Source organism: Coregonus clupeaformis, chromosome 17 (genome assembly GCF_020615455.1).
Source record: "Coregonus clupeaformis isolate EN_2021a chromosome 17, ASM2061545v1, whole genome shotgun sequence".
In the NCBI taxonomy this organism is placed as follows: Eukaryota; Metazoa; Chordata; class Actinopteri; order Salmoniformes; family Salmonidae; genus Coregonus; species Coregonus clupeaformis.
Genome location: NC_059208.1, coordinates 1230080 through 1244969, shown reverse-complemented (window position 1 = coordinate 1244969; position 14890 = coordinate 1230080). Strand labels below are relative to the sequence as shown.

Here is a 14890-nt window from a genome sequence, read left to right as displayed (position 1 = left end):
GCAGAGGACAGTGGGGGGCGACACTGAAGAGGACAGTGAGGAAGACTGTACTTATTAAGACCACGCTACATATGGGGTGAGTACCAGACACCATCTGCTGGTACTCACCTGAGTAACTCACTGAAAAAGTTATGTGCTCCCCTGTCAATAGCAGTATTTCTCCTTTATGACCACTGTCTCGTTAGCAGTATTCCTCCTTTATGACGGGGCTGTAGTGGACGGGGCTGTAGTGGAACAGGTTGAGAGCTTCAAGTTCCTTGGTGTCCACATCACCAACGAACTATCCTGGTCCAAACACACCAAGACAGTCGTGAAGAGGGCACGACAAAGCCTATTCCCCCTCAGGAGACTGAAAAGATTTGGCATGGGTCCTCAGATCCTCAAAAAATTCTACAACTGCACCATCGAGAGCATCCTGACTGGTTGCATCACCGCCTGGTATGGCAACTGCTTGGCCTCCGACCGCAAGGCACTACAGAGGGTAGTGCGTACGGCCCAGTACATCACTGGGGCCAAGCTTCCTGCCATCCAGGACCTCTATACCAGGCGGTGTCAGAGGAAGGCCCTCAAAATTGTCAAAGACTCCAGCCACCCTAGTCATAGACTGTTCTCTCTGCTACCGCATGGCAAGCGGTACCGGAGTGCCAAGTCTAGGTCCAAAAGACTTCTCAACAGCTTCTACCCCCAAGCCATAAGACTCCTGAACAGCTAATCATGGCTTCCCGGACTATTTGCACTGCCCCCCCACCCCATCCTTTTTACGCTGCTGCTACTCTGTTAATTATTTATGCATAGTCACTTTAACTCTACCCACATGTACATATTACCTCAACTACCTTAACTAGCCGGTGCCCCCGCACATTGACTCTGCAACGGTACCCCCCTGTGTATATATAGCCTCCCTACTGTTACTTTATTTTACTTCTGCTCTTTTTTTTCTCAACACTTTTTTTGTTGTTGTTTTATTTTTACTTTTTTTTGTTAAAAATAAATGCACTGTTGGTTAAGGGCTGTAAGTAAGCATTTCACTGTAATGTCTGCACCTGTTGTATTCGGCGCATGTGACCAATACAATTTGATTTGATTTTTGCAACTCCAGACATCCTTTCAGCCTCCCACCGCAGTCTCCTCCAGAAGAATGGCTACTATGTCTATTGGGACAAATAGGATCGTAAATCATCAACCAACTCACATTGCCTTCACTGAGAACTGACAGATTCCTAGTATTTCCCATAGGCTTCAGAGGATAAGATAACCATAAACCCTTTACAAAGGCAATATTAAGCCTACTACAGGCCTATCAGATTAACAGTTGCAAATGACATGACACAGTTCGTGGCACATGAGAAGATTGTAAAATGTGTCTTGTTTCTCACCGACTAACAGGTTCGTAGAGACTGGAGACCATGCATAGAGGTTGATACTCACTCATTGGAGAGGAGCGCCTGTGTTTCGTGGGGTGTCGAACAGCAGGTGGCGGTAAAGGGACCTTTGTAGGCCACGTCATCGAAACCAGAAAGGCAGGGAATAGATCACGTGACAATCCCGGATGTCAACAAACGATATCAACAATAGGGGAGTGTCAACACTTCGTTGTTACAGATTTTCCAATGGATTAACCGATATTTGATAATTAATTAATGTTAGTCACTCGTGTACCTTCTGAAACTATGAGTGCGTTCTGTTGATTCTACGCTAGTTTAGCTTGTGACGAAACTTTTAAAATGAGGTCCGATTCTCCTCTCTCCAGCGTCAACGTAGTGCTTGTTATGGCCTACGGAAGTCTGGTAAGTATTTTATATGAATGTGATCTCGTGTTTTTCCTTTACAGAAATAATGCTTGGCAAAACTATCTGTTGCGTTTCTCAGGACTCCTGTGTAATGGAATTAGCTAGCTAGCTATGGAGACAAGCAAGCACAGCACAAGTGTCAAACTTTGTGTAACAAAAAACAGGTTATAGGACAGAGTCAACGAAGACGTTAACTGGGTACTTATATGGAAAGCACACAACACAGTAAAATATATTAAAGGGATATTTCACCCAAATTACACTGCGTCATTGAGTTTTGGTACACCAGAAGTACACTGCTCAAAAAAATAAAGGGAACACTAAAATAACACAACAGTGGTAGGCCTGATCACCGACAACGATGAGACAGCCTATAGGGAGGAGGTCAGAGATCTGGCCGTGTGGTGCCAGGGTAACAACCTTTCCCTCAACGTGACCAAGACAAAGGAGATGATTGTGGACTACAGGGAAAAAAAAGAGAACTGAGCACGCCCCCATTCTCATCGACAGGGCTGTAGTGGAACAGGTTGAGAGCTTCAAGTTCCTTGGTGTCCACATCACCAACGAACTATCATGAAACCAAACACACCAAGACAGTCGTGAAGAGGGCACGACAAAGCCTATTCCCCCTCAGGAGACTGAAAAGATTCGGCATGTGTCCTCAGATCCTCAATTTTTTTTTACAGCTGCACCATCGAGAGCATCCTGACTGGTTGCATCACCGCCTGATATGGCAACTGCTTGGCCTCCGACCGCAAGGCACTACAGAGGGTAGTGCGTACGGCCCAGTACATCACTGGGGCCAAGCTTCCTGCCATCCAGGACCTCTATACCAGGCAGTGTCAGAGGAAGGCCCTCAAAATTGTCAAAGACTCCAGCCACCCTAGTCATAGACTGTTCTCTCTGCTACCGCACGGCAAGCGGTACCGGAGTGCCAAGTCTAGGCCCACCCCATCTTTTTACGCTGCTGCTACTCTGTTAATTATTTATGCATAGTCACTTTAACTCTACCCACATGTACATATTACTTCAACTACCTCAACTAGCCGGTGCCCCCGCACATTGACTCTGCACCGGTACCCCCCTGTATATATAGCCTCCCTACTGTTATTTTATTTTACTTATGCTCTTTTTTTCTCAACACTTTTTTGTTGTTGTTTTATTTTACTTTTTTATTAAAAATAAATGCACTGTTGGTTAAGGGCTGTAAGTAAATATTTCACTGTAATGTCTGCACCTGTTGTATTCGGCGCATGTGGCCAATACAATTTGATTTGATTTGATTTGAGATCTGAATGAATGAAATAATCTTATTAAATACTTTTTTCTTTACATAGTTGAATGTGCTGACAACAAAATCACACAAAAATTATCAATGGAAATCAAATGTATCAACCCATGGAGGTCTGGATTTGGAGTCACCCTCAAAATTAAAGTGGAAAACCACACTACAGGCTGATCCAACTTTGATGTAATGTCCTTAAAACAAGTCAAAATGAGGCTCAGTAGTGTGTGTGGCCTCCACGTGCCTGTATGACCTCCCTACAACGCCTGGGCATGCTCCTGATGAGGTGGCGGATGGTCTCCTGAGGGATCTCCTCCCAGACCTGGACTAAAGCATCCGCCAACTCCTGGACAGTCTGTGGTGCAATGTGGCGTTGGTGGATGGAGCGAGACATGATGTCCCAGATCAATTGGATTCAGGTCTGGGGAACGGGCGGGCCAGTCCATAGCATCAATGCCTTCCTCTTGCAGGAACTGCTGACACACTCCAGCCACATGAGGTCTAGCATTGTCTTGCATTAGGAGGAACCCAGGGCCAACCGCACCAGCATATGGTCTCACAAGGGGTCTGAGGATCTCATCTCGGTACCTGATGGCAGTCAGGCTACCTCTGGCGAGCACATGGAGGGCTGTGCGGCCCCCCAAAGAAATGCCACCCCACACCATGACTGACCCACCGCCAAACCGGTCATGCTGGAGGATGTTGCAGGCAGCAGAACGTTCTCCACGGCGTCTCCAGACTCTGTGAACCTGCTTTCATCTGTGAAGAGCACAGGGCGCCAGTGGCGAATTTGCCAATATTGGTGTTCTCTGGCAAATGCCAAACGTCCTGCATGGTGTTGGGCTGTAAGCACAACCCCCACCTGTGGACGTCGGGCCCTCATACCACCCTCATGGAGTCGGTTTCTGACCGTTTGAGCAGACACATGCACATTGGTGGCCTGCTGGAGGTCATTTTGCAGGGCTCTGGCAGTGCTCCTCCTGCTCCTCCTTGCACAAAGGCGGAGGTAGCGGTCCTGCTGCTGGTTTGTTGCCCTCCTACGGCCTCCTCCACGTCTCCTGATGTACTGGCCTGTCTCCTGGTAGCGCCTCCATGCTCTGGACACTACGCTGACAGACACAGCAAACCTTCTTGCCACAGCTCACATTGATGTGCCATCCTGGATGAGCTGCACTACCTGAGCCACTTGTGTGGGTTGTAGACTCCGTCTCATGCTACCACTAGAGTGAAAGCACCGGCAGCATTCAAAAGTGACCAAAACATCAGCCAGGAAGCATAGGAACTGAGAAGTGGTCTGTGGTCACCACCTGCAAAACCAGTCCTTTATTGGGGGGTGTCTTGCTAATTGAATATAATTTCCACCTGTTGTCTATTCCATTTGCACAACAGCATGTGAAATGTATTGTCAATCAGTGTTGCTTCCTAAGTGGACAGTTTGATTTCACAGAAGTGTGATTGACTTGGAGTTACATTGTGTTGTTTAAGTGTTCCCTTTATTTTTTTGAGCAGTGTACATTCATTTCCAATGGAACGCTGCGTTTGCCTTGCAGCATTGCGTTGCGAAGGCAGTTGCAGTGCGGTGCAGACATTGGATTTATCAAACGTATGCGTAAACGGGTTGACAGAAATGGTAGCAGAAGGTGAATGTTGAACTTTTGCATTGCTGCAAGGCAAACGCAGCGTTCCATTGGAAATGAATGTACTTCTGGTGTACCAAACAGCAATGACACAGTCGGTGTGTTCGAAGCGTATGGACAAGGTATTTACATTCAGTCATTTAGCAGACGCTCTTATCCAGAGTGACTTACAGTTAGTAAGTGCATACATTATTATTATTATATATATTTTTTTCATACTGGCCCCACGTGGGAATCGAACCCACAACCCTGGCATTGCAAACGCCATGCTCTACCAACTGAGCAACATCCCTGCCGGCCATTCCCTCCCCTACCCTGGACGACACTGGGCCAATTGTGCGCCGCCCCATGGCGCACCAGGATCTCTAGTGGCACAGCTAGCACTGCGATGCAGTGCCTTAGGCCACTGCGCCACTCGGGAGACAATATGACAGCAATCCATGCTTAGGTTTTATTTCCCTTGTTTTGGTTTTGTTTCCAAATGCTAACCTTTTAGCATTTGTGGCACAAATCCCATTCAACGTGGTCCTCTGTAGCTCAGCTGGTAGAATGGCACTTGTTGGTACAACGGCACTTGTAACGCCAAGGTAGTGGGTTCGATCCCCGGGACCACCCATACACAAAAATGTATGCACGCATGACTGTAAGTCGCTTTGGATAAAAGCGTCTGCTAAATGGCATATTATTATTATTATTATTAAGTCATGGGACCGATGTTATCATTTTTCGCTCATCACGTCCAAATCATCCGACAGTATCTAAAATTGATTCTGAAGCTCATCAAAATCACTTATAGATGATTTGAACATGCTAAATGGGATTTGTGCCACAAATGCATTTGGAAACAGTGCGGTCATACCTTGTCCATAGACCGCTTACAAGGTAAGCAAACCAAAATGTCATTTTGTAATTTGGGTGAACTATCCCTTTAACTAAGAATGTATCTCTTGTGGACAGGGTTTACGTGATATTTTAGGTTCTGGGTTGCCGAGATTAACAAACAATAGGTTAGTACAAACGGGTAGGGCTGGCAGGATTCGAATGCCACGAAAGGTAGTATACAAGTCCAGCAGTGGAGGCTGCTGGGGGGTGGACGGCTCATATTAATGGCCGGATTGGAGTGAATGGTATCTAGCACATGTTTTTTTTGTTTTCATGTGTTTGATATCATTCCATTAATTCCATTTCACCCATTACACTCTATTCCAGCCATTATTATGAGCTGAACTCCTCTCAGCAGCCTCCACGGCTACCAAACCCAAGTTGTACTCAGTCAGGATACTTACAATTAACATCACAGAGACTGAATAGAATATTGGTAAAATGTGAATGAAGGTCGTTTCATACTGCTAGGTCTGGTGTGGGACTTGGAGACAGCAGCAGCTCTGTCCCTGGATTTCCCTCTAATCATTACTTCAAACAGTTGCAAAACGTTTTGTTTTGCAACGAAAACTAGCGTTTCTATTGGACAGATTCAAGTAGGTCCCTCCCCGTTTGGTTCCTGTAGTAAACAGTTTCCATTGCTAAACGTTTTGCAACAGAATCCAACTAATGAATACCCCCAAGTGGAAGTGCATTCTCCAGAGTCATACCTGCAACCAATCATAAACACACAAACAATTAATTCAAACGGACCAATAAGAAGACAGTTACAAATCACATGATTACCGTAATTTACTTTATAGAGGCACCTCCACCCTGTTACAGGACAGGCAAGCTATTTCAATGTATACTGAACAAAAATGTAAACGCGAAGTGTTCATATAAGGAAATCAGTCAATTTAAATTAATTCAATAGGACCTAATCTATGGATTTCACATGACTGGTAATACAGATATGCATCTGTTGGTCACAAATACCTTTAAAAAAAGTTAGGGGCGTGGATCAGAAAACCAGTCAGTATCTGGTGTGACCACCATTTGCCTCATGCAGCGCAACACTTCTCCTTCGCATAGAGTGGATAAGGCTGTTGATTGTGGCCTGTGGAATGTTGTCCCACTTCTCTTCAATGGCTGTACGAAGTTGCAGGATATTGGAGGGAACTGAAACACGCTGTCGTACACGTCGATCCAGAGCATCCAAACATGCTCAATGGGTGACCTGTCTGGTGAGTATGCAGGCCATTTTCAGCTTTCAGGAATTGTGTACAGATCCTTGCGACATGGGGCTGTGTATTATCATGCTGAAACATGAGGTGATGGCGGCGGATGAATGACACGACAATGGGCCTCAGGATCTCTTCACGGTATCTCTGTGCATTCAAATTGCCATCGACAAAATGCAATTGTGTTCATTGTCCGTAGCTTATGCCTGCCCGTACCATAACCCCACTGCCACCATGGGGCACTCTATTCACAACGTTGACATCAGCAAACTGCTCGCCCACACGACGCCATAAACGTGGTCTGCTGTTGTGAGGCCGGTTGGACTTATTGCCAAACTCTCTAAAACAACATGTCTTATGGTAGAGAAATTAACATTCAATTCTCTGGCAACAGCTCTGGTGGATATTGCTGCAGTCAGCATGCCAATTGCACACTCCCTCAAAACATGAGACATCTGTGGCATTGTGTATTGTGACAAAACGGCACATTTTAGAGTGGCCTTTTATTGTCCCCAGCACAAGGTGCACCTGTGTAATGATCATGTTGTTTAATCAGCTTCTTGATATGCCACACCTGTCAGGTAAATGGATTATCTTGGCAAAGGAGAAATGTTCACTAACAGGGATGTAAACAAAGTTGTACACACAATTTGCGAGAAATAATATTTTTGGGATCTTTTATTTCAGCTCATGAAACATGGGACCAACACTTTACATGTTGCGTTTATAATTTTTTTTATTCTGTATACCCCCCCTACCTTGTCACAACACAACTGATTGGCTCAAACGCATTAAGAAGGAAAGAAATTCCACAAATTACTTTTAAGAAGGCACACCTGTTAATTGAAATGCATTCCAGGTGACTACCTCATGAAGATGGTTGAGAGAATGTCAAGAGTGTGCAAAGCTGTCATCAAGGCAAATGGTGGCTATTTGAAGTATCTCAAATAAAAAATATATTTTGATTTGTTTAACACTTTTTTGGTTACTACATGATTCCATATGTGTTATTTCATAGTTTTGATGTCTTCACTATTATTCTACAATGTAAAAATAAGGAAAAACCCTTGCATGAGTAGGCGTCCAAACTTCTGACTGGTACTGTATGAAAAAATGTATGCACTCACTAACTGTAAGTCGCTCTGGATAAGAGCGTCTGCTAAATGACTAAAATGTAAAATGTAAATGTATATCTTGCTATGTCAAATTCTATATTGTGTCCTCCCTTCTATGACATACTCCTCTGGATAGGTTGATGTCTCTTCTAGGACATACTCCTCTGGATAGGTTGATGTCTCTTCTAGGACATACTCCTCTGGATAGGTTGATGTCTCTTCTAGGACATACTCCTCTGGATAGGTTGGTGTCTCTTCTATGACATACTCCTCTGGACAGGTTGATGTGTCTTCTAGGACATACTCCTCTGGATAGGTTGGTGTCTCTTCTATGACATACTCCTCTGGATAGGTTGGTGTCTCTTCTATGACATACTCCTCTGGACAGGTTGATGTGTCTTCTAGGACATACTCCTCTGGACAGGTTGATGTCTCTTCTATGACATACTCCTCTGGATAGGTTGGTGTCTCTTCTATGACATACTCCTCTGGATAGGTTGGTGTCTCTTCTATGACATACTCCTCTGGATAGGTTGGTGTCTCTTCTATGACATACTCTGGACAGGTTGGTGTCTCTTCTAGGACATACTCCTCTGGATAGGTTGATGTCTCTTCTATGACATACTCTGGACAGGTTGGTGTCTCTTCTATGACATACTCTGGATAGGTTGATGTCTCTTCTAGGACATACTCCTCTGGATAGGTTGATGTCTCTTCTATGACATACTCCTCTGGACAGGTTGATGTCTCTTCTAGGACATACTCCTCTGGATAGGTTGGTGTCTCTTCTATGACATACTCCTCTGGATAGGTTGGTGTCTCTTCTATGACATACTCTGGACAGGTTGGTGTCTCTTCTAGGACATACTCCTCTGGACAGGTTGATATCTCTTCTAGGACATACTCCTCTGGATAGGTTGATGTCTCTTCTAGGACATACTCCTCTGGATAGGTTGATGTCTCTTCTATGACATACTCCTCTGGATAGGTGGATGTGTCTAATGTACAGTGTTCTGTGTCTCCAGGTGTTTGTGCTGCTGTTCATCTTTGTGAAGAGGCAGATCATGCGCTTCGCCATGAAGTCTCGTAGAGGTCCACATGTACCCCTGGGCCACAACGCTCCAAAGGTAAGAGAGGGAAAGAGACACACACACACACACTCTCAGTCTCTGACTTTTCTATACATGTGTTTGCTTTCTCTACTTCCTGTGTCCTTTAGGAGCTGAGACAGGAGATAGACTCTCGTCTGTCCAAGGTTCAGGAGATCCGGTTTGAGCCACGCCTGCTGTCTGAACATGACGACCGACTACAGAATGGCGGTGAGAGAACCCCACACACACACACACACACACATACAGTGCCTTCGGGAAGTATTCAGACCCCTTGACTTTGTCCACATTTTGTTACATTACAGCCTTATTCTAAAATTGATTAAATAAAACAATTTCCTCAGCAATCTACACACAATATCCTGTAATGAAAAAGCGAAAACAGGTTTTTAGAATTTTTTGCAAATTGATTAAATCCCAAAAACCTTATTTACATAAGTATTCAGACCCTTTGCTATGAGACTCTAAATTGAGCTCAGGTGCATCCTGTTTCCATTGATCCATCCTTGAGATGTTTCCACAACTTGATTGGAGTCCACCTGTGGTAAATTCAATTGATTGGACATGATTTGGAAAGGCACACACCTGTCTATATAAGGTCCCACAGTTGACAGTGCATGTCAGAGGTCAAAGGAATTGTCTGTGGACCCATGAGACAGGATTGTGTCAAGGCACAGATCTGGGTAAGGGTACCAAATCCTTTCTGCAGCATTGAAGGTCCTCAAGAACACAGTAGCCTCCATCATTCTTAAATGGAGGATGTTTGGAACCACCAAGACTCTTCCTAGAACTGGCCGCCTGGCCAAACTGAGCAATCGGGGGAGAAGGCCCTTGGTCAGGGAGGTGACCAAGAACCCGATGGTCACTCTGACAGAGATCTAGAGTTCCTCTGTGGAGATGGGAGAACCTTCCAGAAAGACAACTATCTCTGCAGCACTCCACCAATTAGGCTTTAATGGTAGAGTGGCCAGATGGAAGCCAAAAGGCACATGACAGCCCGCTTGGAGTTAGTCAAAAGGCACCTAAAGACTCTCAGACCATGAGAAACAAGATTCTCTGGTCTGATGAAACCAAGATTCAACTCTTTGGCCTGAATGCCAAGCGTCACATCTGGAGGAAACCTGGCACCATCCCTACAGTGAAGCATGGTGGTGGCAGCATCATGCTGTGGGGATGTTTTTCAGCGGCAGGGACTGGGAGACTAGTCAGGATCGAGGCAAAGATGAACGGAGCAAAGTACAGAGAGATCCTTGATGAAAACCTGCTCCAGAGCACTCAGGGCCTCAGACAGGGTCGAAGGTTCACCTTCCAACAGGACAACGACCCTAAGCACACAGCCAAGACAATGCAGGAGTGGCTTTGGGACAAGTCTCTGAATGTCCTTGAGTAGCCCAGCCAGAGCCCGGACTTGAACCCGATCGAACATCTCTAGAGAGACCTGAAAATAGCTGTGCAGCAATGCTCCCCATCCAACCTGACAGAGTTTGAGAGGATCTGCAGAGAAGAATGGGAGAAACTCCCCAAATACAGGTGTGCCAAACTTGTAGCGTTATACCCAAGAAGACTAGAGGCTGTAATCGATGCCAAAGGTGCTTTAACAAAGTACTGAGTAAAGGGTCAGAGTACTTATGTAAATGTGATATTTCCGTTTTTAAAAAATGTAGACATTAGCATAAATGTCATAAAACAGTTTTTGCTTTGTCATAATGGGGTATTATGTGTAGATTGTGTAATCAATTTAGAATAAGGCTGTAACCTAACAAAATGTGGAAAAGTCAAGGGGTGTGTATACTTTCTGAAGGCACATACACATACATCTACACACACACACACACACACATCATGTAGATGTCTTTTCTACTCATTCTACAGCTACAGTAGCCCTCTGTGAACTAAAAAATATGACCTATGTGTGTGTTTTGCAGGTTGCTATGACTACCTGTACAGAATGAGGGCACTAGATGCCATAAGAGACTCTGGTAAGTCCTCTCCTGCTGTTTCACCCTGGCCTGTACATCTCACTGTCATCATCCTAGTCCAGCAGCACCCCCTGCTGGGGCATTTTGTAGTAACTACAGTATACTTAAGCAATAAAGCACGAAGGGGTGTGTGGTATATGGCCAATATACCACGTCTAAGGACTGTTCTTATGCACCACGCAATGCAGAGTGCCTGGATACAGCCCTTAGCCATGGTATATTGGCAATATACCACAAACCCCTGAGGTGCCTTATTGCTATTATAAACTGGTTACCAATGTAATTAGAGCAGTAAAAATCAATGTTTTGTCATACCAGTGGTATACCCCGGCTTTCAGCCAATCAGTACGTAGGGCTCGAACCACCCAGTTTATAATGTTGCACATCCTCTTCACATACTGTACTATCTTCTGAATCAGTGACCTTTGACCTCTTGATCCATAACTCCAATTTGATCATAATACATCTTGTCATCTCGTCTGTCAGATATTCCGTTCAGTGAGTTGGGAGGGACTCCCACAGCTGTGACAGGGAGGAGATTCCGGGCCTGGCTCCTAGATCTGAGGAATTCCCATTCCCTGTTCCGCAGCAGCCACAGTTCCCTCATAGACACACTGCTGGAGGGCTACCACAACGCTCGCCACGGCACCGGGGTCAGTGTGTTTGTGTGTGTGTCGCTTTATTTTACCTGAGGGAGAGAAAGATGTGTGTCTCCACATGACAGTGTGTCTTCCCCTTACTGAGGGGTCTACAGTGTGTGACTCCTGTCTGTCTCTCTGTGTCTGAAGGTGTTTGGAGAAGCAGAGTTTGTCAAATACAAGGAAGCCCTGAACGAACTGGCCTCTGTGTGAGTACAGACACACTGCCATTTATCTAAGCACTACTCATGTGTTATAATGAAGGTTTTTCAACTTTGACTCAAGTAGTTATTCCTCTCTCCCCAGTGTGAAGAGCCACTCCAGCTCTATCAGTCTGGACCAGCATCACCAGTTAGCAGCTAAAGACCTGACCAGTACCCCAGAGCCTCCCCCCTCCTCTCCCCCCTCCCAGGTCACATACCTGCCGTCAGCTGGGCAACGCACCAAACGACCAAAACACTTCCTGGAACTCAAGAACTTTAAAGACAAATACAACACCTTGGAGAGCACATTCTGAGAAATACAATCTTCTATGGCACAACATGAGAAACTACAACTCCCTACAGCCCCGAGAACTACAACTCCCTAGAAAAAACCTGGAGAACTACAACAACTTCTCTGCTACCACTTTAAATCTGTTTTGTTGCGAGTACTGGACTCACTTTTCCTTCTCTATTGCCAAAGTAGATAGGTAGTGATAAGTAGAGATACTGGAGGTGACAGATCTATCATGCATCGCACAGAATATATAGTGCACTATATTTAAGCTTATTTCATATTAAACATCGTTGTGAACTGTTGCACAGACTTTGCAGGTAGATAATCATGTAGGGTTGCAGGTTGGGCTATGCAAAAAGAGAAGAGACCAGACAAGCTACATGCAGTTTCTATGCAGAATGCATTAATGCAGGGTTTCCCAAACTCGGTTCTGGGGACCCGAAGGGGGGCACGTTTTGGTTTTAGCCCTAGCACTACACAGCTGACTCAAATAATCAACTAATCATCAAGCTTTGATTATTTGAATCAGCTGTGTAGTGCTAGGGCAAAAACAAAAACGTGCACCCCCTGGGGTAGACTTGTAGACTTGTTTATAGTGTGTTCAGTGCTAACTACACTATTGATGGACTAATGTTACAGCAGACCAGCGGTCCTCACTATGGCCCTGGAGAGCTACAGTACAGGGTGTGCAGACTTTTGTTCCCAGCTAGCACTAACACACCTCCAATCAAGATGATTAGTAGAATCCGGTTAGTCACTGTTGAGCTGGAACAATACAGCCTGTTATGCAGGACCAGGAGAGAAGATCTCTGGACTATTCCAGTATTACTGTCCAGTATTATTGTCCTGTTGCCAGCAATTGTTTAGGGCAGAGCCATGTATTTACATATATATATATATGGCTCTGGTTTAGGGCTAGTGTTACAAGGAAATGAACATGTTACACAGTCTGACTGTTGTCCATTTGCTGCAGAGAAATTATGACACTTTTTAGAGTGTACGATGAATGATGATGTTTGTTTTTTAACGATTTTTTAGTTTTCCATTTTTAAAGATAACATGAATGCTTTATATAAATTAAGTGCCCTTTTTCCTGAATTGATTATTTTAATACAGTTAAATTATTACATGTATGTATAGATGAATACTTAAAACGTAATATATTCTTAATGAGGTGTGAGTTGGCTATATAGGCTGGGTGCCAGTCAGTTTCTGCTTTACCCAATCCCTACTCTCTCTTACAGCAGAAACAGGCTGGTATGGTACCCAAGCACATATGAATTGTGATTGGCGTTATCTAAAGCACCTACAGATGTGGGACCAGGCTAGAGATTTATGGATTGAGTAATATTGATGTATGATTGTAGCACAATGTTCCTCCAATCAAATGTGAACAGCTTTAGAAGTGTGTTCTAATGTAATCATGTGTTTCTAATGAGTTGTGGGTTATGTGTGTATGATTGATGTATGATTGGGACCAGAGGAGGCTGGTGAGGATAGGACGGCTCATAATAATGGATGGAATGGAATGGTAACAAACACATGGAAAATCAGGTGTTTGTGTTAAACACCATTCAATTTATTCCGTTCCAGCCATTGCTACAGCCTTATAATAATGCTGAATAGGTTGCTTTATGTTTTAATGGACTCCCCTGATCTATCCTCTGTGCATTGTAATACATGCTGCCATTCCATTAAAGTGGTACCACTGGACCAGAGAGATTGACTGATGATATGACATCTTATGGCAATGTTTTCATGGACATTTGAGATACAACTCAATTCTAGTGGTGTAGGCTACATTTATCCCCCCAGAACATTATCAGTTGGTCATTTCTTTAATAGCCTTAGTGTTATGGCATCATGTGCCTTTTCTCACAGCATATTTGTCTATCATGTGACTCACCACCAGGGGGTGGACATTCACTATGCATAAACTACAGTACTCTACTATGCATAAACTACAGTACTTCACTATGCATAAACTACACAACCCCACTATGCATAATCTGCAGTACCTCACTATGCATAAACTACAGTACTTCATTATGCATAAACTACAGTACCGCACTATGCATAAACTACAGTACCGCACTATGCATAAACTACAGTACTTCACTATGCATAAACTACAGTACCGCACTATGCATAAACTACAGTACCGCACTATGCATAAACTACAGTAATACACTATGCATAAACTACAGTACCGCACTATGCATAAACTACAGTACCGCACTATGCATAAACTACAGTACTTCACTATGCATAAACTACAGTACCTCACTATGCATAAAGTATGTATATGTATATGTATAGAAGTAAATCATAATAATACATTATAATAATGAATGTAGCTGAAATGTTAATGAGAATATTTGACTCACTAGTTCCCCCTCAAAAAACATGAAACAAAAATTATTTTCATAGATTTATTAAAATTACTAAAACACAAAGCTTGTATATATGTTGTTAACACACACACACTAAAACTTATACTGAAAATGTTTTCCCTAAAATGAAAGTGTTATTTTCACATAAATACATAAAGATGATTGTCACACACTGTGTCAGGCCAAACACTGGCTGCACGTCTGAAGGATATAAAATCACACAAAGACTACAGGAAATTCAAAGAATACCACGTAAACAAACACACAAATAAATATAGTTATGTACAAAGCTGGTGATAGTGGATGAAACCTCAAGTAACTGAAATGCATGCAAAAATGTA

General features: G+C 43.9%; 1 protein-coding gene across 2 annotated transcripts; it reads left to right on the top strand.

Moving 5' to 3' along the window:
- Positions 1-1535: 1535 nt before the first annotated feature.
- Positions 1536-13874, top strand: LOC121543207 (protein C1orf43 homolog). Of its 2 annotated transcripts, none has more exons than XM_041852935.2 (7): positions 1536-1787; positions 8958-9059; positions 9152-9251; positions 10967-11020; positions 11507-11673; positions 11809-11867; positions 11965-13874. In XM_041852935.2, exons 1-7 carry the CDS (start codon positions 1725-1727, stop codon positions 12173-12175), a joined length of 756 nt encoding a protein of 251 aa, XP_041708869.1. In that variant the 5' UTR covers positions 1536-1724; the 3' UTR covers positions 12176-13874. The 2 variants fall into 2 exon arrangements, with proteins under 2 accessions (XP_041708869.1, XP_041708867.1); XM_041852933.2 differs by having other exon boundaries at positions 11947-13874.
- The last annotated feature ends 1016 nt before the right edge of the window (positions 13875-14890 follow it).